General features: G+C 41.4%; 1 protein-coding gene across 2 annotated transcripts; it reads left to right on the top strand.

Annotated features, from left to right (window-relative positions):
* The first annotated feature begins 15 nt into the window (after positions 1–15).
* On the top strand, positions 16–13,001 carry ppef2a (protein phosphatase with EF-hand domain 2a). 2 transcript variants are annotated; one of them, XM_088287673.1, is made up of 17 exons: positions 16–243; positions 1,999–2,058; positions 2,982–3,109; positions 3,443–3,497; positions 3,570–3,745; positions 4,506–4,623; positions 4,732–4,778; positions 4,873–5,039; positions 5,124–5,160; positions 5,537–5,686; positions 5,759–6,094; positions 6,616–6,801; positions 6,985–7,127; positions 7,593–7,699; positions 9,379–9,545; positions 9,731–9,818; positions 11,506–13,001. In XM_088287673.1, the coding sequence occupies exons 2-17, from the start codon at positions 2,007–2,009 to the stop codon at positions 11,757–11,759; spliced, it is 2,211 nt and encodes a 736-aa protein (XP_088143799.1). In that variant the 5' UTR covers positions 16–243; positions 1,999–2,006; the 3' UTR covers positions 11,760–13,001. The 2 variants fall into 2 exon arrangements, with proteins under 2 accessions (XP_088143799.1, XP_088143820.1); XM_088287694.1 differs by having other exon boundaries at positions 20–243; positions 4,509–4,623.
* The last annotated feature ends 3,024 nt before the right edge of the window (positions 13,002–16,025 follow it).

The following is a 16,025-nucleotide window of genomic DNA, read 5'->3' as shown; positions in this document are numbered from 1 at the left end:
GCGCCTCTAATCCACTTGTGCCTCGACGATGCCGCGAGAGACTAAAGAGCGAAGCGGCTTTGGGCCAGTGCAGAGTTGTCAGAGACGAGCAACACACCGAGGGCTTCTTTTGGACTTGGGTTTCTCCTGCTGTTCCTGCAAGATGGCCGACCTGAACCTCTTCACCTGACTAGCAGGGGGGAGGATGACGCACGGCAAACATCCCAATAAATGCACCCTGGACGTGGTGACTGGATAAACCACGTAAGTTTTTCAATACATAGCTTTATATCTATCTTTTCATGTCTAATTGCAATTACGGGCTCCCCGCCAGTTGCCTACAACAATGTTGCTCAACTGCTGGGTTGCACACAGCCTATAGAAAAATTCATGACAAATATTGACGTGTGTTTTATTGCAAGGATTTTTTAAATTTGTGTTTTTAATGAATGTTAGCATTTATTTGACTTTTTATTAAATAGAATACATTTTAGTAATCACGTCATTTCAATTTGAATTTTTTAAAATTACTTATAGTTGATACGTAATTTGGTTTCTTGTTATTTTATTTATAGCTATTAAATATTATTATCATTAATGACAATTCTTTGTTGCACAGTAAAATTAGCATTTAATTGCATTTTTTTACATGTTCAAATATTTTATTCAATTATATATACAGTGGAAAATCCGAAAATAATTTCCATTACCTAACACAAAAAATTCTGAAATAAGTGGAGATATACAGCCAATAATAATAATAATAATTTTACACGAAAAACGGAATATTTTTACATTTTGCGAAAAAAAAGCAAATGGCAGAAACCACAGGTACACAAACCCAAGTGTGTGATCCCCTGTATAATTACTAAAGTATTTTCATTATTTAAATTTGGAACCCTTGTAATAAAATTTTCCACTTAAAATATGATCCGTAATTATTTCATTTCAATTATCTTCACTTAAGTTTCCGTTTTGCATGATATAAATATTTTCAGTGTTTTCATATTTTTGAAAATGAATGCACTTTGCATGTTGTGCACATTTAAACTTTTAAAATTATTTGTCAGTGTTTACCTGTATGCTTAATAAAGTTAAAACTTTGTGACAAAATTGCCATTTCGCAGTGGTTTCAGTGTCACACTTTGTAGCTTTGAATGAACTGAGATTACACGTCTGCTTTCCATTTTATTCCCTATTTGCAACAAATGTTTCATGCTGTGTGACCAATTGACGAGCTGAATAAGTCTAAGCCTTCGTAGAATTTGTGCCTAAAAGGTTCCCCCGCCCGCTGCACTGATTGTGCAGCTCCATTTAGGCCGGTGACAGGCAGAGGTTAAAAGTGACCCAGCAGTTAAGGGGATTAATGTGAGGCGCCTTTGTTACAAAATGGTCAAAACTGATATGAAACAAGACAATCATAGTGCAGTGTCATCTCGTCACTCAGACCATTTTTTAAAATTTGAGTGACAACTTACAAAAAGAAGCCAGGTGCTTGCTTCTCCTCACAAGGGTCGCGGGGGGTTGCTGGAGCCTATCCCAGCTGTCTTTGGGCTGTAGGCGGGGTCACACCCTCAGCTGGTTGTCAGCCAATTGCGAGGCACACAAAGTCGAACAACCACCACAACCTCACAAACACACCTAGGGACAATTTAGAGGGTTCGATCAACCTGTCATGCATGTTTTTTTTGGGGGGGGAAAGTGGGAGGAAACCCACGCAGGCATGGGGAGTACAAGCAAACTCCTGAGCCCGAATGGATCCCACGACCTCGCCACCGTGAGGCCAGTGTGCTCACCAGTCGGCCGCTGTATATGTCGATCAATATACCTCTGTCTTATATGTGAGCGCAACATAGCACTCCACAATACTGGTACAGTATATATTCTTTATCCTCTGCGACTAATAGCAATGCAACTTAGTCCCGACTGTGGTGTTCTGTGCTCCATCATCAAATCTACGTCATCATCAAAGTCTAAAACAAAGTTTTTTTTTTTTTTATGTGTTCGTTGTCTTTGCAGGAACAGTCATGGGATGTGGCGTCACCAAGCCCAACCAGTTCCAAAAACACCCGGTCAAAGGTGAGCTCGGGATGTGCCGCACACTTCCATGCATAAAAAGTCCAAGCGTGAATGTTGAGTCATCAATGAATGCATTTTCTTGACTTTCTTTTGATCCTTTCTGCTGCGCTCTTCGCAGGCGTCACGTGTAAGCCGCATCTCTTCTTTTTGTTTTGTGCTTTCCATTTGTTGTTGTCGTAGCTTTGCTTCACTGGCTGTTTTCCATAAATAGTTTCTATGAAGTCACTTTTATTAGAATACACGGAAATGAGTTTCATAGAAAATCTGGGGGAAAAAATCTGATCTGAAATGTGTGTTCCTATTTTTTTCATTTGTCTATTTTAATGAAAAAAATATTTTTGTTTTGATTAAAACATTTATCTGTCATACATTAAAAGAAAAGAAATGGAAATTAATTCAGAAAAAAAATATCTAAACAAATAAAGCTCATATTTTAATGAATAAAGAAAATCTTTTGACAAATATTTTCAATTGATTATTACAATGTATAGATATTTTCAAACGTGCACCATTTAATACAAAGATCGCTGAAAACAACAAAACGTGTTTTTTTTTATTTAAATTTCTTAATGAATTAAATTTTGAAAAGTTTTCTTGATTTATTTCCTGCATTGAAAACTAATTTAGAGATACAAATCACATAACAATATAAATACTAAATATAAATGATTTGTATGTTTTATGTTTATACTAAAATGATTTTATTTTTAAGTTGGCCACAAGCTACTTTACAAACTTTGTTGGTCGGTTTCAGGAAAAAAACAAAACAAAACACAAACGCTATTGTGCTGAAGAGTCGAAGTAGAAGTTATTGCCTGCTTCAAGTATTTGTCCACTCACAGCATTGAAGCAGTCCTGAAAACAATCAACTTAATGACTGATGAATGAAAGCTGCTTGCTGATGTTGTCTTTTGGTTTTGCAGCGATAAGGGCAGCCGTGCTGATCCAGCAGTGGTACCGTCAGTATGTGGCACGCATGGAGATGAGGAGGAGGTACACCTGGCACATCTTCCAGTCCATCGAGTACTCGGGAGAGCAGGCTCAGATCAAGGTGAGAAGACAAAATCAAAACAGCCCCGGACATCAACACAAAACTGGTTGAACACGTCTGTCATAATTGGACGGCCAAAAAAAAGTCTCGTCGGCCAGCTTGGCTTGAGATTGGGCAAACTTCTACTTGGGCAGAATGAGCTGAAAATGATGGCTGCAAACCAGACGCCAGACTTTTGTGTCAGTTCAGGCGGGGCTTTGTGAGACTTTTTTGTGGGTGTACTCATGAGAGACATGCTTACTAAATTTCATTTCGTCAGCTTCAGTGGCTGAATTTTCAAAATGACTGCAAAGTTAGTTTGGCGCTGCCTTCAAGTCACTTCTCTTTCGGCAGCTGTACAACTTCCTGGGCTACCTCATGGACAACTTCACACCGTCGAGCAACGAACGTGAGCTCGATGCCGCAAAAATTTGAGACGCTGACTGCGGCCCCCTAAAAAGATGTTGGTGTGACCTTGCAGGAAACCTGATCTCGCACATCTTCCGTGAGAACGAGGTGTGCCGCGACGCCGAGTGGGAGCGCTACTTCTGCTACAAGAAAATCGAGGTGCCCGAAATCTACTCGGGACCTCACCTGTGCTTCCCTCTGACTGTGGAGCAGGCCGTCTGCCTGGTGGAGGCCTTCAGGAACAAGAAAGTATGCATGATTGCCTCCTAGCCAAAAATCATTGCGTTGCATTCAATGACACTGCGGGATAAATAATATTAACCGAAATAAATCGCAAAAATTCCACTGATTGTTAATTGACACTGGAAGTACAGTGAACAACCGCAAACAATTGACGCTCCACCCTAAAAAAAGGTTTATGATTGACAATAGATGCCCCTGGATGAAGACAAGGCCTACTTTTGTCTAAATGAAACTCTTCAACTCCTTTCAAAATAGTTCCTTGGCACCAAGCTGACACATGATGGGAACAAAGTGTCGCTAATGTCTTGAATGAAGCTCCACAATTTACCACAACATACGGTAGTTCCTTTGCACTATGATGCCGCATGATAATGGCAAAGCACTACTTTTATCTAAATGACGCTCCTCGATTCACTTCAGCATAGTTCCTTGGCACCAAAATCCCACAAGATGGCAGCACAGCAACTACTCATTTTACTCAAACATAGTTCCAAGGCAACAAGAGTCCATGAGATGGCGGAAAAGCACTACTTTTGTCAAAATAAAGCTCCTCAATTCACGTCAACATAATTCATAGACATCAAGATCACGAACCCTCCCTGTGACAGACATAAAATGACAGTCTCGTTTAAGAAAATGAAAGGATTTATCTCGTGGTGTTTTTGAGCTAATTGAACTAGTTTTATTTTTGACGTGCTGACTGAGTTGAAGTCTGACTAGATTCGCCTCCTCCCGTCGTTGCCCGCTAATGCCGCCTGTTTGCCAGCAGCAGCTGCACTCGCGCTACGTCCTGCAACTCCTCCTGGAGACATGGAAGCTGCTGCGCATGTTGCCCAACATCAGCCGCATCTCCACCTGCCACAGCAAAGAAATCACCATTTGCGGCGAGTCTCCATTTGGTCAACGAATCACTGCTCCGCATTCTATAAAAACAACGTATGATGCAGTCATCACCGTTGATGATTTTTTTTTTTCTCTTTTCTTGTCATCAGGTGATTTGCACGGGCAGCTTGAAGACCTGCTGTTGATTTTCTACAAGGTAAACTTGTCACGTGACATATCGTGCCGAAATAGTTCGCCGGTACATATGCCGAAAAGACATCAAGAACGCACGCGATGGCGTTTTCTAACAGAACGGAACGCCGTCCCTGGAGAAGCCTTACGTATTCAACGGAGACTTTGTGGACCGAGGCAAGGACTCCATCGAGATCCTCCTCATCCTCTTCGCCTTCCTCCTCGTCTATCCCACCGAGGTGCACCTGAACCGAGGCAACCACGAGGACCACATCATCAACCTGAGGTATCGCGCGCCACCCGCCTCCGAGGACATGTGAAAACTCTGGGAAACGATTCATGCGTTGCCTTGTTTGTGTGACCGTTGCAGGTATGGCTTCACGAAGGAAGTGTTGACCAAATACAAGGTAGGTTGCATCCTTTTGAGCAACACATGGCTGCCACCGTCGCTCCTCTTCGTTTCCTAAGAGGATTAAAGGTCATTCATTGGGATACCCGCAGGACATTTGAGTTCATGTCCACCTGTGATGACTCAGACCAGGGAGAAACAGTGTCGCCTTTTTTTCTGTATTTATTCATTTTTTTATTCCAATTTTATAATGTAAAATGTCAAACTGTTAGTTGCACAATTGGCCACTTCCAAAATGTATTCATATATTTGCAAACTGAATTTTTTTTTTTTTTTTAAGTTTTCTCCAAGAATCCATTTGGGTCCCACAAAATACCGGTTGACAAAAAGTAGAAATGAGAAGGCAGGTCAAGACGTAGCTCATTTTTTTGCAGATGCACGGCAAACGGATCCTAAAGCTGCTCCAGAAGATCTTCAGCTGGTTGCCACTGGCGACGGTGATCGACCAGAAAGTTCTGGTCCTGCACGGCGGCATTTCGGACTCCACGGACCTCGGCGTGCTGGCTAAAGTGGACCGACACACTGTGAGTGAGCGACATTTTCACATTTCGGCCATGCGAAACGCTCTCAACTCCGCCCGCTTTGTTTTCGTTCAGTACGTTTCGGCCCTTCGGCCTCCCAAGAAGAAGAAGCAGCAGAGCTCGACGGGCACGTCCATAGACTCGGACATGGACGACGACTGGGCCAATCACAGGATCTTCCAACGGCGGGCTTCCCTCACGTGTCCTAAACCGACGGTCAGCCGCGACGGCTTCCTCAACCGCTCCCTGCAGGACTTTTCCGATCGGATCAAGGTCAACGTGGAGGATGAGCTGAAGCAGTGCCAGCAGAGAGCCACGCTTGTCCGTTTGGGGAGCTTCGGCGCCCAACAAGAAGCCCAGGCGTCCTTTGACTCGGTCGCTAGCGACAACGCCAAGGAAGAGTGGAAGCAGGTGAGTTGGAAGCAACCGTGCCCAAAAGGTTCTTTCTTGGTCCTCCATCAACGGGTTCCCCAGACAACAGGCTGTCACAGCAACGTCATTTGCTCCGAGGCCGTGACCCTCGTGCCGTGTCCCGCTGGACTAAAGCGCCCTCGCTGTCATTAATCAACACTTGCGCGGCAGTTGCCTGCACATGTTGGCTTTCAAGCGCGCTAATCCACGCGTCATTAATCCTCCCCAGGCTCAATCTGCTTTTCCAACTCTCCGTCATCACCTTAAGGAGCTGTAAAAGTGGGCCGTCTCATCTGGTTCAGGTTCAGGCAAGCTCGACTGAGCAGGCCCGTCACACGGATGCCGGGCGGCAAGAACGTAAAAGATTCGCAGCAACCACCTGAGTTCTTACTTATATGGACGGCGTGTTTTTTTTTTCAAAAACATTTTCGTTTTTGTTACAAAAGTTTTAGTTGTAGTCAATTTAGTTAGTTTTGGTTGATGATCTTATTTATATTCTTGTGCGTTTTTTTTTTTTCCAGATTCTGGACCTGCTGTGGAGCGACCCCATGTCGCAGGACGGCTGCATAGCCAATGAGCTGAGAGGCGGCGGATGCTACTGGGGCCCCGACGTCACTGAAGACTTCCTGAGCAAACACAACATGCAGCTCATCGTACGCTCGCACGAGTGCAAGCAGGACGGCTACGAGTTCTGCCACAATCGCAAGGTGAACGCTGACTCGGGACCGTGGTGCCGCTCAGGTCCAGTTTGTCCTTCTCTGCACTATATAAATAAAGTTGTATTGTATCATACCATGGGCCATAGAAATGCTGATTAGGAAATGTAAAATGGATGCAAGTCAGATCAGGAAAACTACAAAAGTGACGAGCTTGTGCCCTTTGACACCGAGGTCCTGACGCTCTTCTCGGCCTCCAATTACTACGACGTGGGGAGCAACCGAGGGGCCTACGTGAAGCTTGGACCCAACCTTGTGCCTTATGTGGTTCAGTACCAGGCCAGCAGCATGACCAGAGAACTCACTGCCCGACAAAGGTACCAGGTCACTCGTTTCAAATCTTTACCATTAATCAGCACCAGAATAAAGACATATTTTGTCAGGAGAGTCATAATCTTACGAGAATTCAACTTTAAATTCTTCCAAGATTGAATCGCAATATTGAGATATGAAAGTCAAAGTTGTCGCTGGTGATGTTGTAGTCCACTCGCCTGACTTGCGTGCGGGCGGCGTGAGATCGGTTCCCACTCGGTGACAGTGACCATGTCTGCCCTGCGACGAGCTGGCGACCAGTTCAGGGTGCGGTACGCCTTTCGCCCGGAGTCAGCTGGGATCGGCTCCAGCACCCCCGCGACCTCGTACAGGATAAGCGGTGTGGATAATGACGTGACAAGTCAAAGTTGAACAAGAAAAGTGAATGTAGCAATTTAAAAAAAAAAAAAAAAAACTATATTGTGCCTTTTGAGAGTAGCACTTTCAATTTGAGGCTTATTTGTGTGCAGCGTCGGGCAGACGGAGCGCTCAGCCCTCAAAGTCCTTCGAGAGCAGCTGTTTTCCCACAAGTCGGATCTCATTTGTGCCTTCAAAAGTTTCGACCGCAACAACACGGGTGAGTTTCACCAAATGCCTTCCTTCAAGGTTCAGGTTTTTAAAAAAAAAGCAAGAATATTTTTTAGATTTTTGAATGGTCGCCAGTTACAACTCTCTGGTGTAGTTGATTCCGCATAGCGTTGACCCCTCACAAGTGAGTATCCAATCGCAAGACGCTCTCATCACCGTCAGTGTAAGGCCAGCGAGAAGGCTCACTGTGACCAACGCGTCATCTCATTGGCAACTGTCCATCAACTGTAAACAGACAGAACAGACGCCCGCACGATTGTATCTGAAGGCCTCGGACGAATCGTGCGTGCTACTGGTATTATGAAATCTGCCTGGCAACAAGAGCGAACTGAATTCTGATTGGATAAGAACGCTCACCTAGTGAAGAATATGATCATGATTCCTTGATAATGTTAGGCCAGCAGAGAAGGCCTTGACCGCCCACCACAAGGTTTTTACTTCTCAGTTGTGGTCATCTTTACAGCCCACGTGTCCTTCCTGCTAGCGCATAAAGCACAAATAATGTGAGCTGAGCTTTTTGTACTTCGGACCGAGAATCACAAGCCATCATTATAGAAGTGGATGGCAACAAACTAAAACAACATGCTGGGAAATGTTTACAGTTTGATAGAAAGCGTATTTGGAGTTTAGTTGGTCAGCATCATACAGGCATTAGGTTTCATTCACTAATAAATGAGTCAAATGTTCTTCCTGTGTACACAAGTTCAACATATTTGCAAAATCACCGTCCGATTGTTGACTTGTGCACTGGCCATGGCCAATTGTTTTCCCACGAGAAGCTGGCATTTTTTCGGGTATGCGGCGGGTGACGGAAATCCAGCAGGATGGGAGTCAATTTGGGATTGGGATGGTACAGGATAAAAAGTTGACGTGAGCAGACGGGAAAGTCCGCAAGGGAGAGAGGACGACAATCTTTCTTGTAGAAGACCTCAAAATGGGAGCAGTGCAGGGGTGGGAGTCCTTCTGGAATAGGAGTTGTTTTCACCGGGACGAGACAGGATTTTCTTTTTTTTTTAATGGTCCAGGACAGCATGATACAGGATTTTTTTTCTGCAGGAGTGGGATGGGATCAAATCCACTCCCATGTCACCGCCTTTCTTACCACCACCATGTGTATGTTAATGAATCAAAATTTATTTATTTATTTTCAGTATATATTTTTTTCTTTCGTAGTTTGTTCTTGTGTTTTACTTTTTTTTCAGTTTTTTCTCACGAAACACATTAAATGTTTATCAGCATTTTGTCAACACTTGTTTTGGTGTATAAAAAAAAATAATTCTTTATTTCTTTCACCACTGTATTTCAATAGGCATCAATTAAATGCAGAATTTCACAACGCCGTCCTTCAATTAAAGTTGTTAACTTACTAAAAACCTTGACTTGCCGCACCTTTAAGTGTTCAACTACACAAGATTCGCCCAAACAAGCGTGGCATTAACACAAGTCACTGTCATCAATCAGATTACAACAATAATGCCAACAAATTTGTCACATAACTGTAGACGGGGACCAATTGTAATCAGATTTACCTACTGCAGTCCAACTACGGCTAATTAGTAGAGGGGAACTGTGGAGAAAAAAACTTGATGTGCTCCCAAAAAAAACAGTGCAGTTTTGGAATCAGCATGCCAATGTAACTCAACAGACTTATTTGTTTGTGGTTGCCAGGTGCAGTGTCGGTGACGGACTGGGCGATGGCGGTGGAGAGCGTGATGCAACTGGGCCTTCCCTGGCGGATGCTGCGCTCTCAGCTGGTCAGCAGCAAGCGCAGCGACGGCCTCATCGACTACCAGCAGTGGTTCCACGAGCTCGCCATCAAAGGGGCCAACGCCGACGTAAGGGCCTTCATCCTCACCGACGCGCTACGGTGGCTTATTAATGCACCATGCCAACTTCAACGTATCTCCGTGGAACACTTCAAATCAGTCCGCAGCTCATCCGCGCAGCTTCGGATCTTCTGCAGCGGACAGAGTTTGGATTCTGTTGTTGATTTGTCACAATGGTGTCTTTTGGCATGTAGCATATTGACCAGAGTCTGCTGGAGACGTTGTACCGCCATCGCTCCACCCTGGAGACCATCTTCAGGATCGTCGACACGGATAACTCAGGTTAAACTCACACGCTAACTCGGACACGACAGTTGAGCAATGTATGGTCATGTGCGACGCGCTGCGTTCTGCGTTCTCGAATGCAGCCCACCGAGTGTTTAATGTTAGGAAGTGTCCCGCAATAGCTCCTGCGTTCACTGAGCTGGCTTGTGCCTAAAATCGGATTTGTTCATTTAACTGGATTTAAGTCATTTGTCACTACTCCGTTGTACGTAATCAACCCCCACCAAAATAAAATAAAATTGGTTTTATTAAACAATTGGTTGAGTAATATTATATTTTAAAAATATACAACATGAAATAATTATTATTTTATGCCCAAATGGATATTTTATTAAATGGCTGATTCAATAAGTCTTACTTATAAATAACCAAATCTAAACATTAGAATGAATTTTTATTATTCATTTTTTTTAAGATTAGAACAAAATATTTTACTTCAACATTTGAACTATGATTTTAGTTTTACCGTGTGCTTATAATCCACTATAATTATCCATCCATTATCTGAGCCGCTTTTCTTCACGAGGTTCGCAGGGGATGCTGGAACCTATCGCAGCTGTCTTTGGGCAGTAGGCGGGGTACACCCTGAACTGGTTGCCAGCCAATCGCAGGGCACACACGTGTGAGGGCAGACGTGTTAACGTGTTAACTAACTATAATTAAATAAATTCTGAATACCAGGACTTAATATGAGAATTAATTATTTCATTAAATAAAAAAAATATTTATGATTTATTTTATTATTATTATTTTTATAAAGAAATATTAATTCATAATTGACAGATCAATTACAAATAATGAAATCTAAATCTGACAGTCAACTACTCTTTAATAAGAACAATAAAATTCTGGTCTTTTTATTTTGTTAAATAATTTAATTGAATTGAGTTAATTGTACTTGTAGTTAAATTAAGTATAAATAAATAAACCCTGAGTATTGTTTTTTTTTTCCTTATAATTATCTACATTGCCTAGTAGACAATTAAAATGTTTGGCTACTTTAGTAAATAATTGGCGAATTAATTGAGTTATAAAATGAGAATAGATAAATGTCTTTTTCGTATCTTACATACCCATTTCAACTACAACATTGAATGATATCAGATGTGTCTTGTCTTTGTCCACTTCTATGAATGACCTGGTCAAAAAGCACGCACATACGCGGACACGCGAGTGTGGTGACGATGTGTTGTGTACGACAACGTGTGACGCGCTAATCCTCCCGTGACGTCTTCCGACATCCTCCCGATTTAAGACGGCAGCTTAACCGAATGATCAACTGCACTTTGCCTCCTCCAAGCGGACCCCACATTTTTCTTTTTCCTCCGGCCTTTTCTGCCTGCTCAGATACATTTGCTTGACCGTATTCTACCTGAAAAGACGATAGTTTGGGCCCCAAAGTCACTGAGACGTTTTAGTTCTCAGATAGTTGTAGTTTGGTCCTTAGAATTTTCTTTATTCTATTATGTACGTGAACTAACATATAATACTATTTAATTTCTTTCGAGGAGAAAACAATACATTTCTATTTCCATAGCGCTTTCACAACAATTATTCCACATAACACGAAACAATGCTAACAATTTTTCGTACCTATGCTGTGTTGTTTGAGGTCGAAAAAAAGGAGTGAATCAAATGCATGATAAACAAGTCTTGCTTTATTTCTTTTAATTTATTTTCCCAGGCTTCATCTCGCCGTCAGACTTCCGCCAGACGTGGAAGCTGCTGAGCGCGTACCTGAAGATGGAGATAACGGACGAGGCCATCTCGGAGCTGGCGGTGGCCATAGACAGCAACCGCGACGGCGCCATCGACATCGACGAGTTCATGGAAGCCTTCCGCCTCACCGACAAGAAGAGTCGGCTGGAGAGGGGACGCAGCATGTTCATGGCCACCGCGCCCGACCTCACCGCGCTCGACCAAGACGAACATATTTGACCGCGCTTGCGTTGCTCGCAGCTCGTGTAAAATTCAAATCAAAGTTTGAAGTGCTGGCCAGAAAAACACTTTTCAAAATAAAATGGTCCAGATTGGAGGGAAAAGAATGTTTGAAAGATGACACTGGAGCCCCAAATATTCACAGTTCAGCGTTCACTAATTCACCCCTGCTTATTTGTGTTTGTTTGTTTTAGTTGGGAGGGTTGATTTGTACTTTCTACATTTTTGGGGTGACACAATTTTGTTGCCCAAAAAGTCAAATGTCAACATCAACTGTGATTGGCTCCCAGTTCGTGACATCATAACTCCTTTTGACTTTAAATACAACTGATTGTGAGGACTAAAAAGCCTCAAAGTGATCAACTCTGCACACTAATTGTCAATATTGTGTTCATTTGTAATTGTTAAAAGGAAAAAAAAGTGACATTTGGACATGCGCTGTTTATGATGATGTTTATGTGTACTCTAGTGTTTGTTATTCTCTCTTTTATGGCACTAAATTTAAAGGAAATGCAAGCAATTCCACACACGGTGCCTCAGTTAGTCGTATTCCAACGTATTGTGTGTCACGTGTCATCATCATTTAGAGTCTGGAGCGAGCACTTTGTCGCCGTGCCAAGAAGTTCATCCTGGACCTAGAGGGAACTCACCAAATCATATATACACTCAGTGATAGTGTCATACTTGTACATGGTCAGAGCTGTTTTTCCTTATTGAAATATGCCACATACACGATGGATGTAAAAAGTCTACAAACTGTTGTTTAAAGCCTACTGGAAAACCTGACGTTGATTTGGGTTCTTCAGAGGCAACTTGAAATGGCGGCAGGTGTATGCTGATTTCAATTTAATGTGAACATTTGAATGTGACTGGTTATTTTTTTTAAAAACATCCCCAGTTAGAAGAGACGCACAATTGTGCAATTAAATGACCTCAGTTGTTAATGTTTTTTTGTACAGCATTAATGGCGGAAAAAGTGTTGAATTGATTCATTTTGGGCTCTTTTTTTTCAACAGTGTATAACAAAAACCTGACGTTTGAACACTGTATCTTTACATTAGGTATAGTCTGTGTTTTCAAATCAAATGTCATATTGACAGCTACAATGTAAATTTTAAAAATACGTTTTATACTTTTAGTTTCATTTGAATTTTTATTTCTGTACTTTTGAAAAAATGACGTTATGTAATGTTATTTATGTAAATATCGTGAGCTATGAGAATAAATTAATATTTTAGCAAAGATTTATTTATTGTGCATTTTAAAAAAATAAAACACACACATTCAGTTTAACACTGACAATAAATGATATATTTATGTATAAACAGTAATTTTTAAGTATTACGCTTTTAATGTAAAAAATATATTCACGTTTGAAAATAGAAAAACGTGCATAAAAATGTACTTTGCACATTTGTTTTCAGCGTGCTGCATAAATAAATTGTACTAAATGTGTTATGTCGTGCAACCAAATGGGAATTTTGCTGAAAATTTGAGAGCAGCGTATTAAAGGTACCACCAGGGGGTGGTAAAGCTCGACGAGTGCAACTTCAGCTGGTGCGTTCAATGTAAATGTTGGTCTTGTGATTTAAATACACGTCAGTTACTGTTTGTAACGTGATGAGTCGACAAAAGCGAGTCATGGGGCTAAATGGGGGAGAAACACAACAATGGCAGTAAAAATGACAATGAATTGAAACGGACACGTTGGGAAGCGAAGGGGCCCTGTTTCGCTTTGGCTCCGGACGGGTTTTGCTTTCCACAAACATTTTGGAGTGAACATAAACTCACCGTTAAAAATCAAGTTTGGTTCATAAATACAGAAACGTCTCAAAGGGCTCGTTCATGAATCCAAAAGGCAAACGGACAAAATCAAATCAGATTTATATACAATACAACTTCATTTGTGTAGCGAATTTCAAAACAGCTGGAGCTGTAACCAAAGCGCTTTCCATATGGTGTCATATTGGGGACACATCGGAAATAGAGTGATTGAAGATGGAATAAAACTGTACTAAACGCAAATGAATCAAATAATTTTTTTTCATAAAAATAAACAAAAACATCATAAAATAAAGTCAGCCAAAATAGATTTTCAAAGTATGCTTTCAAATTACTTTTGGAGTTTCAGAGGAGGGTTGGTTAGGTTTAAAAGTAAGGTTTCAAACCACGGTTAGGCTTTGAAAGTAAGGTTTCAAACTAGGGTCTGGTTTAAAAGTAGGGTTTCAAACTAGCATTAGGGTTTGAAAGTGGGGTTTCAAGATGGGGTTAGGGTTTGAAAGTAAGGCTTGAATCTAGGGCTAGGGTTAGGGTTTGAAAATTAGGTTTTATTCTAGGGTTATGTTTTCTTAAGTAGGGTTTCAAGCTAGAGATGTGGTTTCAAAGTAAGATTTGTAGCAAATTAGGATTTCAGATAATTTTTTCAGCCCAAATTTCGGCTTTCAAAGTCATGTTTTACACTGTGGTTTAATTTTCAATTAGAGTTTCAACCTTGGGTTTGGGTATCAAGCAAGGCCTACTGTTTAAAATTTTTGGTTTTATTCTCGGGTTAGGATTTCAACGTAGGATTTTATGCGACAGTTAGGGTTCCAAATGACAGTTTTAAATCATGCTTTGGGTTTGAGTCAGAGCTTGATTTTTTTATCACTCTGATGAAGCTTTAAAAATCTAAAATAAAATCAGTACCGAGTCCCTACTTTGTGGATTTTGTCCATGAATAGAAATTTTACGGCACTCTATATTCAGGAGCCAGTTGATTAAATTTGCCATGTTTTTTCTGCGCTTTGTCCTACTTTGACTATACAATGACCCAGATATTGACACACACACACAAACATTGCACATTTGTTTGCATTGATGTACGAGTGCAGAGCCAAAGGTTACGAGTCCAGCAATTGCATCACAAGGCTGCAGTGTAAGTGCAAAACGGGACACTTCTTCAGACTTTGGTCTTTTCTGGACTTTTCCACAAGTGTAGAAAGAAGAGAACTAAAACCCTGCTTGTATGAGAGTGTTAGAAAAATCACATACCATGAACTCTCACATGGCTTTTTCTCTTTGTATTAGTATGTTTCTTCAACTTGGTGCTCGTGCTGTGGTTACATACATTTCGTAAACAGCATCTGAATTATTGTTGTATTGCACTGGAGAGGGGAGCTCTCTAATCTCGTTGCACACTTGAAGTACAATGACAATAAAGGGATTTCTGATTCTGATTCTGACCATGGCGGTTTTAAAGGTCATTGATTGAGGGGGAAAAATCCCGTGCGAAGAGAACAAGAAAGGAAAAGTCAGCAAAAAAAAAAAAAAAAAGACGACAGTTAGTCACGGTGAAGAGTGTCGTGGGGTGGAAAATGCTCGTTTGTTTCAAATGATATAAAACAACAAGGAAAATACTAACTACATCAATGAAGTAACATTGTAACTAAAAATAATTTCAAGTACCAATATGAGAGGAAACGCTTAATAAATGAAAGTGGAAAAAATTCCTGGCACCTGGGCCAAACTTATTTCTGGGGGGTAAGCCCCTCCCCCCACCTCCACCAGTGTTTGCTCGTTACAGTTTAAGGGGGCATTTCCGCCAGAGGAGTCGGGTGTGTGCTACGGAGTGAGAAGTGGCCTCTTTCAGGGAAGTGTCAGGTCAAAACTGGTCAGTGTTGTCGCAGCTACAGCAAATTTACTGCAAGTGGGTGTCAAGTCAGTAGTAAAGTGATGACTGGGTTATATAAAAAAAAAAAAAAATAAAAAAAAAATAAAAAAAAAAAAAATGAAGGAAGCTCATAAAAGACAAATCACGGGTTTGCGGTCTTGTGACGACTCTATAGCAGGGGGGGTTCGCTGACCTTTTTGAAAGAAAGCAGAACTGGTGAATGCAAACAACTACCAGTTTCATGCGCACTCCATTTGCTCAAAATATCTTGATGTCAAGGTTCGACAGAACAATGAGCACAGCAACAGTCGTATCAATGACGGCAATCGACATCATTCCGAGAAAATCATAATGTCCCCTCACTAGTGAGCTATCCTCAGAACAGGCTGGGTGGGCCCTGTTCCCAACATCATAAAAATCCAAACAAAACGAGAATATAAAAGCGTCGCCTACAAAAATAATTTGTATAGTTTGATGTACAACAAAATAAAAGTAATGTATACATTGGAAAACAAAATGAATTTTGCTCAAAGAGAGTTAGGAAACCAACACAAAAAAAGTAAAATAAACCCGTAGTGATGAATTATGTGTTAAAGAAAGAGCAGCAGGACACTTAG

The sequence above is a fragment of the Idiotropiscis lumnitzeri genome, chromosome 1 (assembly GCF_059441095.1).
Source record: "Idiotropiscis lumnitzeri isolate Australia: NSW breed Sydney's pygmy pipehorse chromosome 1, RoL_Ilum_1.0, whole genome shotgun sequence".
NCBI classification, from domain to species: Eukaryota; Metazoa; Chordata; class Actinopteri; order Syngnathiformes; family Syngnathidae; genus Idiotropiscis; species Idiotropiscis lumnitzeri.
The sequence above is the reverse complement of the archived record's forward strand: the minus strand, read 5'-3'. Positions and strand labels throughout refer to the sequence as shown.

What these genes read in the sequence shown, in the direction of transcription:
- ppef2a (XM_088287673.1), top strand. Translation starts at nt 2,007, where the DNA reads ATGGGATGTGGCGTCACCAAGCCCAACCAGTTCCAAAAACACCCGGTC. An exon ending in GAGAGCAGGCTCAGATCAAG is followed by an intron (nt 3,110 to 3,442) that starts GTGAGAAGACAA and finishes CTCTTTCGGCAG; the next exon opens with CTGTACAACTTCCTGGGCTA. An exon ending in CAAAGAAATCACCATTTGCG is followed by an intron (nt 4,624 to 4,731) that starts GCGAGTCTCCAT and finishes TCTTGTCATCAG; the next exon opens with GTGATTTGCACGGGCAGCTT.